At 34.0% G+C, this 11,525-nt stretch overlaps 1 protein-coding gene across 1 annotated transcript; it reads left to right on the top strand.

Moving 5' to 3' along the window:
* Positions 1–2,576: 2,576 nt before the first annotated feature.
* LOC107596675 (cation-dependent mannose-6-phosphate receptor-like) lies at positions 2,577–9,010 on the top strand. Its single transcript, XM_016287468.1, has 7 exons — positions 2,577–2,894; positions 4,523–4,689; positions 4,782–4,939; positions 5,298–5,404; positions 6,953–7,083; positions 7,193–7,319; positions 7,419–9,010. Exons 2-7 carry the CDS (start codon positions 4,541–4,543, stop codon positions 7,542–7,544), a joined length of 798 nt encoding a protein of 265 aa, XP_016142954.1. The 5' UTR covers positions 2,577–2,894; positions 4,523–4,540; the 3' UTR covers positions 7,545–9,010.
* The last annotated feature ends 2,515 nt before the right edge of the window (positions 9,011–11,525 follow it).

The raw sequence follows: 11,525 nt of genomic DNA, 5'->3' as shown, positions 1-11,525 counted from the left end.
CAAACTTAACTACAGAGTGTGCTGTTATCTGAACGCAAACAAGTATAACATAATAATCTAAACAAAACTGACACAATCAATGAAATCTCCTGGACAAAGGTTTAGAGGAATGATCAATCATCCACAAGCATGTTCTAATTGTATGACAGGCAAGAAAAGGCTAATTCAGGAAGACTGCAGTAAACTAATCAGGTATTTCAAATGTAATTACAAAGATAGAGGATTTCCTGAAATCCTAAAAGGAGAAAAGAAGTGCTAGTAGCATGGCCTTGGTTAGTTAGCTAACTAGTAGCCTATCACAAAACCTCACCGCAAAAGAACATATATAAAATATATTTGCATATATCAAAACACATCTCACAAAAACTAGTGCACTTAAATTAGCCTATTTTGTTATTAATACAAAGCTGATGTAAGAACTGACTGAATTAACATTGTCACTTCATGCGACTACCAGTATTTAAACACAGAACTTGTGCTATATAAAGAATCTCACCAAACTCTGCTGGAGACTGAAAAACAGTTCAGTTATTTTGCAATATTGGTTGTAGATTTTGAAATATGAAGCATTTTCTTTGTAATCCAAAATGCTTGGGTTTAATTGAACATTTTCTAAAGTGTCTGTTGATATAAATAGCCAAGTTTCCTATCCTCATATTGAACCATCTGAACAAACTTAACTACAGAGTGTGCTGTTATCTGAACGCAAACAAGTATAACATAATAATCTAAACAAAACTGACACAATCAATGAAATCTCCTGGACAAAGGTTTAGAGGAATGATCAATCATCCACAAGCATGTTCTAATTGTATGACAGGCAAGAAAAGGCTAATTCAGGAAGACTGCAGTAAACTAATCAGGTATTTCAAATGTAATTACAAAGATAGAGGATTTCCTGAAATCCTAAAAGGAGAAAAGAAGTGCTAGTAGCATGGCCTTGGTTAGTTAGCTAACTAGTAGCCTATCACAAAACCTCACCGCAAAAGAACATATATAAAACATATTTGCATATAATATCAAAACACATCTCACAAAAACTAGTGCACTTAAATTAGCCTATTTTGTTATTAATACAAAGCTGATGTAAGAACTGACTGAATTAACATTGTCACTTCATGCGACTACCAGTATTTAAACACAGAACTTGTGCTATATAAAGCATCTCACCAAACTCTGCTGGAGACTGAAAAACAGTTCAGTTATTTTCCAATAAATATGCACAAATTGGGGCCTAAACCCCTTACGAGCTGTTTGTTGTCTTGTCTTTTTCAACAGTTTGTCAGTGAAAATAGGTGCTTAGCTTGAACTGTTGATCATCAACTTTAGGATGTCAAACAAACCTTTTAGTCAAATCTCTTCATCTCAAATATCTAGAAATGAACAATAATTTAAATAGGCTAATGTTTAAAATAAAAAAGTGGGAATTGCATGTTTTAATTATCTATATATTACCAAACATATCTAATAGTTATCACCACAAAGACATTATTAGCTTTACATACATACAGTAATATGTATAAAACTGTGGGGGAAAAAATATGATTGCCTTGGTGGTTTTCAAATGATCTTTGGTCAGCAGCTAAGCTATGGGAAACGGATTTATCCTTCTTTATCTTTGTGTAACATATGGTCTGTTCATAATAATCTTGTGATACCAAACAAAGTTAAAGAAATCCATCTTAAAATCTTTCACAATTTTTACCCCTGCAAGTTATTTTTATCTAAATTTATGGATATTCACCCAGAATGCTCTCTTTGTGGATCTGAAAATGAATCAGTGCTCCATTTGTTCTTTAGGTGTCCCTTTATAGTACCATTTTGGATTGAGATTTCAACTTTGATCTTTACTTCCTTTAATAACCTTATTGATATCACAGAAGAAATGGTCCTGTTTTTGTTGTGTAACACTGGATCTGCTCTTTTAAATAATGCTATTAAAATCCTGTGCTTGCTTGGAAAAGGTCATATTCATAAGTGTAACGTCACAGCTTCTAACCCAAATTGTGTTGCATTTTGCTCTGAATTAAAACGTTTCGCTGAATCCCTCTGTAAATTAAAAAGAAACAAAAACGCAGTTGAAACATACCAGATTTTAAATAAGGTTTTGAGTCATCTGTGAACTGAGATAGAATGTTTAGAAGAGCTTAACTCCTACTCGAGTCAAAAAGAAAAGTACAACATTTTTTTTGATAATTATTATTGTATTTTACTCTTATTTTATGTTGTTTTATCTTGATACTTGCTTTCTTTACCTTGTTATTATTCTAAATCCTTCGTAACAGGTTTTTTTGTTCTTGATCATTGCTAAAGGCTATCTTTCATTGTAATAAATCGATAAATTATAAAAAAAAAAAAAAGTAGCTAAACTATGCACGTTCAGACAAAGGTAGCAGTGAAGCAACTAATTAACGTTTGCCGTTTTGTCGTGCGGTTTACTTCCACGATAAACTCCACGTCGAACAGGACAGTTGACTTTGGCTTATCGGGAAAAACACGTCTTGTTTGAACATGAACTAGATCTTTCTATACTCGTTGACTGTACTCTCTTTGACTCAATATCCCATGTTCACGTGCGGCACTTCAGCTTCCGCCTTCAGTCACATGTGGCGCCCGTTTAGGTTCACTTCCGCGTTTGAACAGAAACCCTTAAATCCTTTGAATAATGCAAGCGTTTTAACGCGAATATAGTCAGACGTTTGTTTATTCAATGTGTGTTTATCGATACCACCGGATATTTCGACGTAATGCCGTTAAGTATTGTTTAAAGACATTAGTGCGACAGTTTGGGAAAGAGAAGCTCCCCAGGCTGGGTGGTGGACACAACTAGACAGCTAATTCAGACCTTTACTTGTATTTATCTGCAGTAAACACGGTCATAGGAATTCCGAAAGGTGCGTTTGTGATCCACTTTGTGCATTTCTTTCATTTCATGCATTTGAAAGATGACAGCTTATGCTAACAGCATGTTTATCTGCTTTCCTAACTAAAGTTCTTCATTACCGTTTGCTTCATTGCTTACTTCAGCTTGGATCCATGCTGTGTAACTTTTGTGGTGTCTTTTTCAGTCATATAAAATAAACATCACACCGGTTTTGGCATTACAACCAGGCTTTTGTAGTTTTGTAACCATTTGTAAACATGCACAATAATAGCATTTTCAGCGAGTTTGATCAAAATCTATTTTCAAATTAACAGCATCTGTCTTAAAAAATATTATATTTGAAGAACCAGCGATGATCTTTCACATTTGGCGTTTCGGAGTGCACATTTTGGTTTTCTTTGGTTAAAAAAAAGCAATTTTGACCAAAAATATTTCACATGTTTCAGGAAGTAATCGTTCAAAAGTTTGGGATCGGTAAGATTTTGAATGTTATTTAATGTAGTCTCTTATGCTCATCAAGGCTGTATTTATGTGATCAAAAATACAGAATTTGTTACATTTTCTTTCTAATATGCTGATTTATTATCAGTGTTGAAACTGTTGTGCTACTTAATATTTTTTGGAACCTGTGATACTTTTTTCTTTGCTTTATTTGATAAATAAAAAGTTCAAAAAGAACAGCATGTATTCAAAATACAAATGATAAGTTTATAAAAAGTATAGATTTTATAAAAAAAAAAGGAAAATGTACCGACCCCCACATTTTCAACAGTACTGTATATTGTAGCAATTTATATTTTCAGTAAACACTGATCTTTTGAACTTGTTGTTTATCGAGGAATCATGAAAAAAGTATTACAGGCCCCGAAAATATTAAGCAGTTTCCAACATTGATTATAAATCAGCATATTAGAAAGATTTCTGAATGATCATGTGACACGTAAGACTGGAGTAGTGATGCTGAAAATTCAGCTTTGTTTCACAGGAGTAAATTATGTTTTAAAGTATTAAAACAGAAAACTCTTAGCCTATTTTAAATTGCAGTAATGTTTCACAAATTAAAAAAAAAAGTCTATTTTTGATCAAATAGATACAGCCTTAGCATAAGAAACTTCTTTAAAAAAAACATTAAAAATCGTACTGATGAAACTTTTGAACGGCAGTGTATACTACTAACAGGAGTAAATTATGTTTTAAAGTATTAAAACAGAAAACTCTTAGCCTATTTTAAATTGCAGTAATGTTTCACAAATTAAAAAAAAAAGTCTATTTTTGATCAAATAGATACAGCCTTAGCATAAGAAACTTCTTTAAAAAAACATTAAAAATCGTACTGATGAAACTTTTGAACGGCAGTGTATACTACTAATTAATAGCAGAAATGCGAGTTATGAAATACCAAATGTTATTGGAATTAACCAGGAATTAGGACACAGCTTGTCTAAGTTGTGTCCCAGGGTTCTTCACTAATCATAAAATACTCTGTGCATACTGAGTCTGTATAGTGAAATGTGTGTTATATGCATATATTGTGTCAGGCTACTGTTACACTGCCCACATTTTGTGTGCATGCGTAAGTCAATCATTGGATAAATTCACTGATCAGTTTTTTTTAATGTGTTGCCCTTTTCCCATCAGGTGTCACCTGTGAAAGTCATGTTGCTGTCTCTGAGAATAATCACTCCTCTTTTCGTACTTCTTGCTGGAGTGCAAGCTGAGTTCCTCACAAAAAACTGCAAGCTGATTTCAAGGAGCGATTCTGAGCGAAATGCGCTCAATTTACTGGAGCCTCTCACCAATCAAAAGTAAGACAGGTTTGTTTCAAGTGAATCTAGCATTCGTCCGGTTTGCAGGGTGTGCTGGTCTTGTTAACTGTCTTCATATTCACTCTGAACAGCTTCACCGCAGAAAGACCGGGGGAGGGATATTTGTATATTTTTCAGGTGTGTGGAGATGCTGGCGGAATGAAGGATGCAGGCCTTGTGCAGAAAGAAAAAAAAGATGGAACGCTGGTTCGAATTGGGAACTACAACCAAACACGAGCTATTAGAGGAAGTATGTAACCCTGCTTGCTTCTTTTTGCTACAGGTGGACTTTTCTGAATTTATCTTTCGGTCTTTGGTATCTCTTTGAATTACTGTTATAACAGTTGTTATCAATGTTAATTTATAATAACGACTACTGAATTTTTCTTTTCATTGTCTGCTGATTCTTCTGTGGATTGTGACTTTTATTTAGTTTAGTTATATAGTAGCAGTTAGCAGGGATGCATTGCAAGAGAACATTGTAAATACAACCCACATAAAAATAAAACACATCAATTTTGACTAAATTACAGAACTTTTTCCAGGTGTCACAGGAAGCCTTGCTAACTCGTTTTTTGACCTTAGTTCTCCTTTTGTTCTTGGTGCAGGTGACTGGGTTCTGCTCTTCTATGAGGGGGGCGATAAATACGACAGCCACTGTTCAAAAGAGCCAAGAAAAGCCATGATTATGATTTCATGCAGTACGAGTGCTAAGGTATGAACTTTTTAATGCTTTTGAAATGACAAGTGACATTTCTTTACTCTCTACCCCTATAATGATTAAACAAAAATGCATTTATTTATTTTTCATGTACTTTTTAATATACAGGTGCATCTCAATAAATTAGAATGTCGTGGAAAAGTTCATTTATCTCAGTAATTCAACTCAAATTGTGAAACTTGTGTATTAAATAAATTCTATGCACACAGACTGAAGTAGTTTAAGTCTTTGGTTCTTTTAATTGGGATGATTTTGGCTCACATTTAACAAAAACCCACCAATTCACTATCTCAACCAATTAGAATACTTCATAAGACCAATAAAAAATTTTTTTAGTGAATTGTTGGCCTTCTGGAAAGTATGTTCATTTACTGTACATGTACTCAATACTTGGTTGGGCCTCCTTTTGCATGAATTACTGCATCAGTGCGGCATGGCATCGAGGCGATCAGTCTGTGGCACTGCTGAGGTGGTATGGAAGCCCAGGTTGCTTTGATAGCGGCCTTCAGGTCATCTGCATTGTTGGGTCTGGTGTCTCTCATCTTACTCTTGACAATACCCCATAGATTCTCTATGGGGGTCAGGCCAGTTTGCATGCCAATCAAGCACATCCAAGTATTGAGTACATGTACAGTAAATGAACATACTTTCCAGAAGGCCAACAATTCACTAAAAATGTTTTTTTTATTGGTCTTATGAAGTATTCTAATTTGTTGAGAGAGTGAATTGGTGGGTTTTTGTTAAATGTGAGCCAAAATCATCACAATTAAAAGAACCAAAGACTTAAACTACTTCAGTCTGTGTGCATTGAATTTATTTAATACACGAGTTTCACAATTTGAGTTGAATTACTGAAATAAATGAACGACATTCTAATTTGAGATGCACCTGTATTATTAGATCTGGATAAGAAAGAATTAAGCATTATATCAAGTGACTAGTAAAGTAACACATTGCTTTTTAATTTACAAGAAAATATGAGTTGCTTTTTCAAATACATAAAGCCCAGTTACTTTGTTTTCCCATTTATTGACTGACAGCTCTGTGTGCTGTGTAAAAATTATATTTACAAGCACTATAGGTCTAGACTAAATGTAAACATGCATTTACTCATCTCACTTGCACAAAAACAGATCCAATATTTCTCAAAATTAATAAAAACAGGCTTATTCATTTCAATTTTGGTGTAACAGGTTTTTTACAAATTACTTTCCATAAAAAGTAACTAAGTATACAATTAGTTACTTTTTGGGGGAGTAACGCAATATTGTAATGTATTACTTTTAAAAGTAACTTTCACCAACATTGCAAATATTTGTTGCATTTCTGTCAACATCTGATCCACATGTATATGATATATAGTTGCTAAAAATAATGCAAAATTATATACCATATAAACAGAGTTAGTAGCATTAGTGCGTTATCATGTTGGAACTAAATCATTATCTCAGGTATGCAAGATAGATTTTACCCTGACAATAACAAGAATGACAATTATTTCTTAGCTCTTATTAATTTTTTTTTGTGTGTGTGTTTTCTTAGAATGCATTTTCAGTGGTTTTGGAGGACAATCAGAAGGAGCAGGACTGTTATTACCTGTTTGAGCTGGACTCCAATGCAGTCTGTCCTGTAATCCCATCCAAACTCAGTGCCGGCTCCATAATCCTTATTATGTGAGTGCTTCAAAATTCTCAGTGGGATCGACACACCATTAGAGACAGTTAAGGAGCAACATTAATGTCATACTTTACATGTAATCATGTTCCTGTTTGCTCTCCATAGTGTGTTCTGCTGCCTGGCTGTGTATCTTACTGGTGGATTCCTCTATCAGCGACTGGTAGTTGGAGCCAAGGGAGTTGAACAGTTCCCTAACTATGCCTTTTGGTCAGAGATTGGCAACTTATCTGCTGTAAGTATAATAATTGCATATACATTTGTCTCAGTTTATCTTGTTTTGGTCTTTTTTATTTTTTTATGAACCAAATAAAAAATTTTTTTATCCTAACAGGACGGATGCAATTTTGTCTGTCGTTCCCATGGCAACAGAGAAGAAGCGCCCACATATAGAGGCGTGGCTACTGAACCTCTTGGGGAAGAGCAAGAGGAAAGGGATGACCATTTACTTCCCATGTGACCAAATCACATCAACCAATGAGAAGAGGCTGGACAGTTATTATGGTTTTGGAACCCAAAGAGAGATGTTCAGTTCAGAAGGCGTGTTTCTAGTTCAGAAGTGCTGCTATTTTTTTGTTTTTTTTACTACCCAATAGCACTTAATCTCTATCCCTTAAAATGTTGATTTGGTGTTTGTTAAATGTTAAAGTTTGCTAACTAGTTTTCAAAAATCCAAAACCCACAAATATATTTGATCATTTGATACTTATGACAAGATATCATCGACATGCAACACTGCCCGTGTTTTCTCTCTTTATAGGAAGTAAAAGACATCAACACCGCTCGACTGATTTACTTGTAATTTGGTACAAGTGCTTAATTTGTTTAGAATGGTTAAATCAACTTTTACTTGGAGTATGAACCCATGTTTGATGAAACTTAAATGAATTTTTAAGCTTATGCGCCACCAACTCAATCAATTAAATGTTTAAAAAAGATTTTTTTCTATTTCCAGATTTTCAAAAAAAATGAATTTATATTATTTGAAAAATTGGACTCATTCCCAATTCCAAATTAGCTATTTGTTGTGAAATATTGTGTATAAAGTATAGTATAGTATAAAGAAGTTACAAGGATCTGATGAGGCCTACCTCTTCAGCCTGTATGTGATGTTTCTGAATGTTGTTATTAATGACAAATTGCTATCATAAAGGTTATTAATAAGATACATTTGAGGAAAAGTATGCCTTCTAGAAGATAAAAAATGTTTTTCTGGGAAAGACCCATTTGTGGCACATAACTGTTGATAACAATTAACAGTTGAAGTGAAACAACATGAAAGGAAATGCGTTTCTGTTTGGTTGGTTTTCTTTTCACTTTGGCTGCTCGATATTGCAAATGTTTATGATACTTAGACTGTGGGATCTATTTCATACAGTATAAATAACTGTAAATCCTCACTGGAACCCACAGGGCAAAATTCCAGACTATGTTTTCCTTTCACCACTTTTGTTTAAGTACTGTTTGTTTGAATGCACTGACGCTTTTTAGTTTTTTAGTGGAGTCATATATTTCCCCTAAACATAACCATGTTCTTGAGGAGCCAAGATCGTGAATGAGCTTAAACACTCTTGTTTTTGAGGTATATAGATCATAGCCTTACAACTATTTGCAGAATCAGGAGGAAAAGAGCTGATGGTTATCAACCCAAACCATACAAGGTGCTGTGAAGTTTTGGTCTGTGTATAAAAGCTAGAGGCTCCTTGAAAAGCACTTCTAATCATCAGATCGAAAATGCTGGTTTAGCTTCTGCTTTAACAACTAGAGTCCAAATTAGTAGCAGAAAGATATATGATGCATTGATTTGGCTTGGTTCTGATGTACTGTACTTCAGGCCTGTGCAAAGAGGTGACTTCACTGTCCTTGCTACTGCTTTATTGTTCTTTACCATTTTAGTGTGAAAATATAAATTTGGTTTGCTTTGGAATTGTTTTTAAAGTTTATAAACTCCCCCCCAAAAAAAAAAAAAAAGGTAAAGGTTACTTCAAGTGCTTTAAAATCAGGAATGTTGTGCATGAGCAACGGCATGTTAATATACAATCTTTTATCCTGATGGACGGCAACAACAGCTATCCAAATAGTATATATTCAGACAGTTTGATTAAAAGTGATGTAATCCAATATATTCAGTCTGCCTGTAAGAACAGACTTATTGGTTTCCAGATCTTGATGAAAATGGACAATTTATCTTTTAATATAAATCTCAGTTCTTCCAAATGTAACACATTTCCCAGTTCCCTTGCCCACATCTCAAAAGTAGGGACAGAATCTGCTTTCCACATCTGTAAGATCAGTTTTTTTGCAAGTAACATGCAGAGCGAAATAGCCTGTGTTTGATATTTACTGCAAAAGGCATTTTCTGCACCTAAAAGTCCAATACAAGGCTCAGGCGCCAAGTCGACAGAATACACTTCAGAAAGAAATTTAAATATACATTTCCAAAATGGCTGAATTTGACGACATGACCATAAAGAATGAAACAAGGTGCCTTCTAATATGTTACACTTATTACAGAGTGGGGCAATCGTGGGATAATTTTTATGAAGTTTTAATTTAGAATAATGAAGCCTATGAATGACCTTAAACAATCAAATTATGTCTAGCATTTACAGAACATGTACATTTCTCAAGCACTCATCCCACATGTTTTCATGAATATTAAAACCCATTTCCTCTTCCCAATCATGTTTTATTTTGTGAGTGTTATTGTCCACCTTTTCTACCAATAATTTGTAAAAAATTTGACACAGTACCACTAGCACCAGGGTGTACATTAACAATACTTTCTAAAGTTGGATGGTTAAATTCAAAGATTTGAAGTCTGAACTGTGCTTCCTAACAAAGTCTCTGACTTGCAAATAACGGAAAAAAATGAGCAGGAACAAGAGCATAGTATTGTTTTAGTTGTTCAAAATAACTAAATGTACCTTCCCTATAAAGATCTTGTATTGTTACTATACCCATATGTTTCCATTGAAAAAAGATCTTATCATGTAACCCCGGAGGAAAAGCATGATTATTACAGATTGGGGTATCTAAATATAAATCTGGAATTTTCAAATATACCTTGATTTGTTTCCATACTTTAATTAGGTTTGAAATAACTGTGTTACCATTTATATTTTTGACTTCAATTTTGACGGGACTGTTAAGCAGAGCTGTTAATGAAGTCTTGTAACAAGAAGCTTCTTCAATTGCTAACCATTCTGGCTTGTCACCTAACTCCACTGAACCAATCTTCCTCCACCATGCTAAAGTATTTAAGTTAGCGGCCCAATAATAATATTTAAAATTGGGAAGCCCAAACCCTCCCTCTTTAGATTTGTTTAGATGTTTCTTGTTAATCCTAGCTATCTTGTTGTCCCAAATGAAGCTGCTTATAATAGATTCTAGCTGTTTAAAATAATTAAGGGGAATAAAGAAAGGAATAGATTGAAATATATACAAAAATCTTGGAAGTACCACCAATTTTATAGCGTTACTCCTGCCTACCATGGACATAGGGAGTGTCTTCCAAAAAATGATATAATCTTTAAGATGATCAATTTTCTTTTTCCAGTTCAATTTTAATAACATTTCAGGTTTTTTGGTGATTATTACACCCAAATATTTAAAGGAGAGATTTGCCATTTTCAATTTGGTGCTAGATCAATATTTTTGATCTAAATCATCAGAGACTGGCATTAATTCACTTTTTTCCCAATTTATTGTGAATCCAGAAAGATTGCCAAATTTTTCAATAAGCTCAAGTAATGGTGGAATAGACATTTCAGGGTTGGAAACATACTGGAGAATATCATCCTCATACAACAAAAGATGTTGGGGTCTGCCCTCTATCACTATAGGCGCTATGTTAGGATGGTGTCTAATACTGGCTGCTAATGGTTCCATTGAGATATCGAACAAAAAAGGAGACAAAGGGCATCCCTGATGTGTACCTCGAGATAACTGAAATGGATTTGAAATGTTTTGGTTGGTAATACAGAAGCTACTGGATGTGCATAAATTATTTCAATCCATTTAATAAATTCTGAACCGAATCCAAATTTCTTTAGAACAGCAATCATGTATTTCCACTCTAATTGGTCAAAGGCACGTTGAGCATCTAATGAGATAACACATGTCTTTATGTTTTTCTTGTTATAAATTATGTTAAAGAGCCGTCTCAAATTAAAATATATATGTCTCTTTGGCATAAAACCAGTCTGGTCCTGATGAATTATAGAACAGATGTACTTTTTCAATCTATTCGCAAGAATTTTAGTTATAATCTTAGATTCAGTGGAAATGAGAGAGATCGGGCGATAGGAAGACATCTGCAGCTTGTCCCGCCCCGGTTTTGGAATTAATACTATACTCGCTTCATACATTGTTGGTGGAAATTTATTTTGTGTTGTTGCACTTTTAATCAATCTTTGAATTATAGGTAAAAGATTATTCC

Source organism: Sinocyclocheilus grahami, unplaced genomic scaffold (assembly GCF_001515645.1).
Source record: "Sinocyclocheilus grahami isolate Dianchi unplaced genomic scaffold, SAMN03320097.WGS_v1.1 scaffold222.1, whole genome shotgun sequence".
NCBI lineage: Eukaryota > Metazoa > Chordata > Actinopteri > Cypriniformes > Cyprinidae > Sinocyclocheilus > Sinocyclocheilus grahami.
The sequence above is the reverse complement of the archived record's forward strand: the minus strand, read 5'-3'. Positions and strand labels throughout refer to the sequence as shown.

Excerpts from the sequence above, each read along its gene's own strand:
- LOC107596675 (XM_016287468.1), top strand. The coding sequence starts at position 4,541 with ATGTTGCTGTCTCTGAGAATAATCACTCCTCTTTTCGTACTTCTTGCT. Across the intron at positions 4,940-5,297 it reads AACACGAGCTATTAGAGGAA|GTGACTGGGTTCTGCTCTTC; the intron begins GTATGTAACCCT and ends TTCTTGGTGCAG. Across the intron at positions 7,320-7,418 it reads AGATTGGCAACTTATCTGCT|GACGGATGCAATTTTGTCTG; the intron begins GTAAGTATAATA and ends TTATCCTAACAG.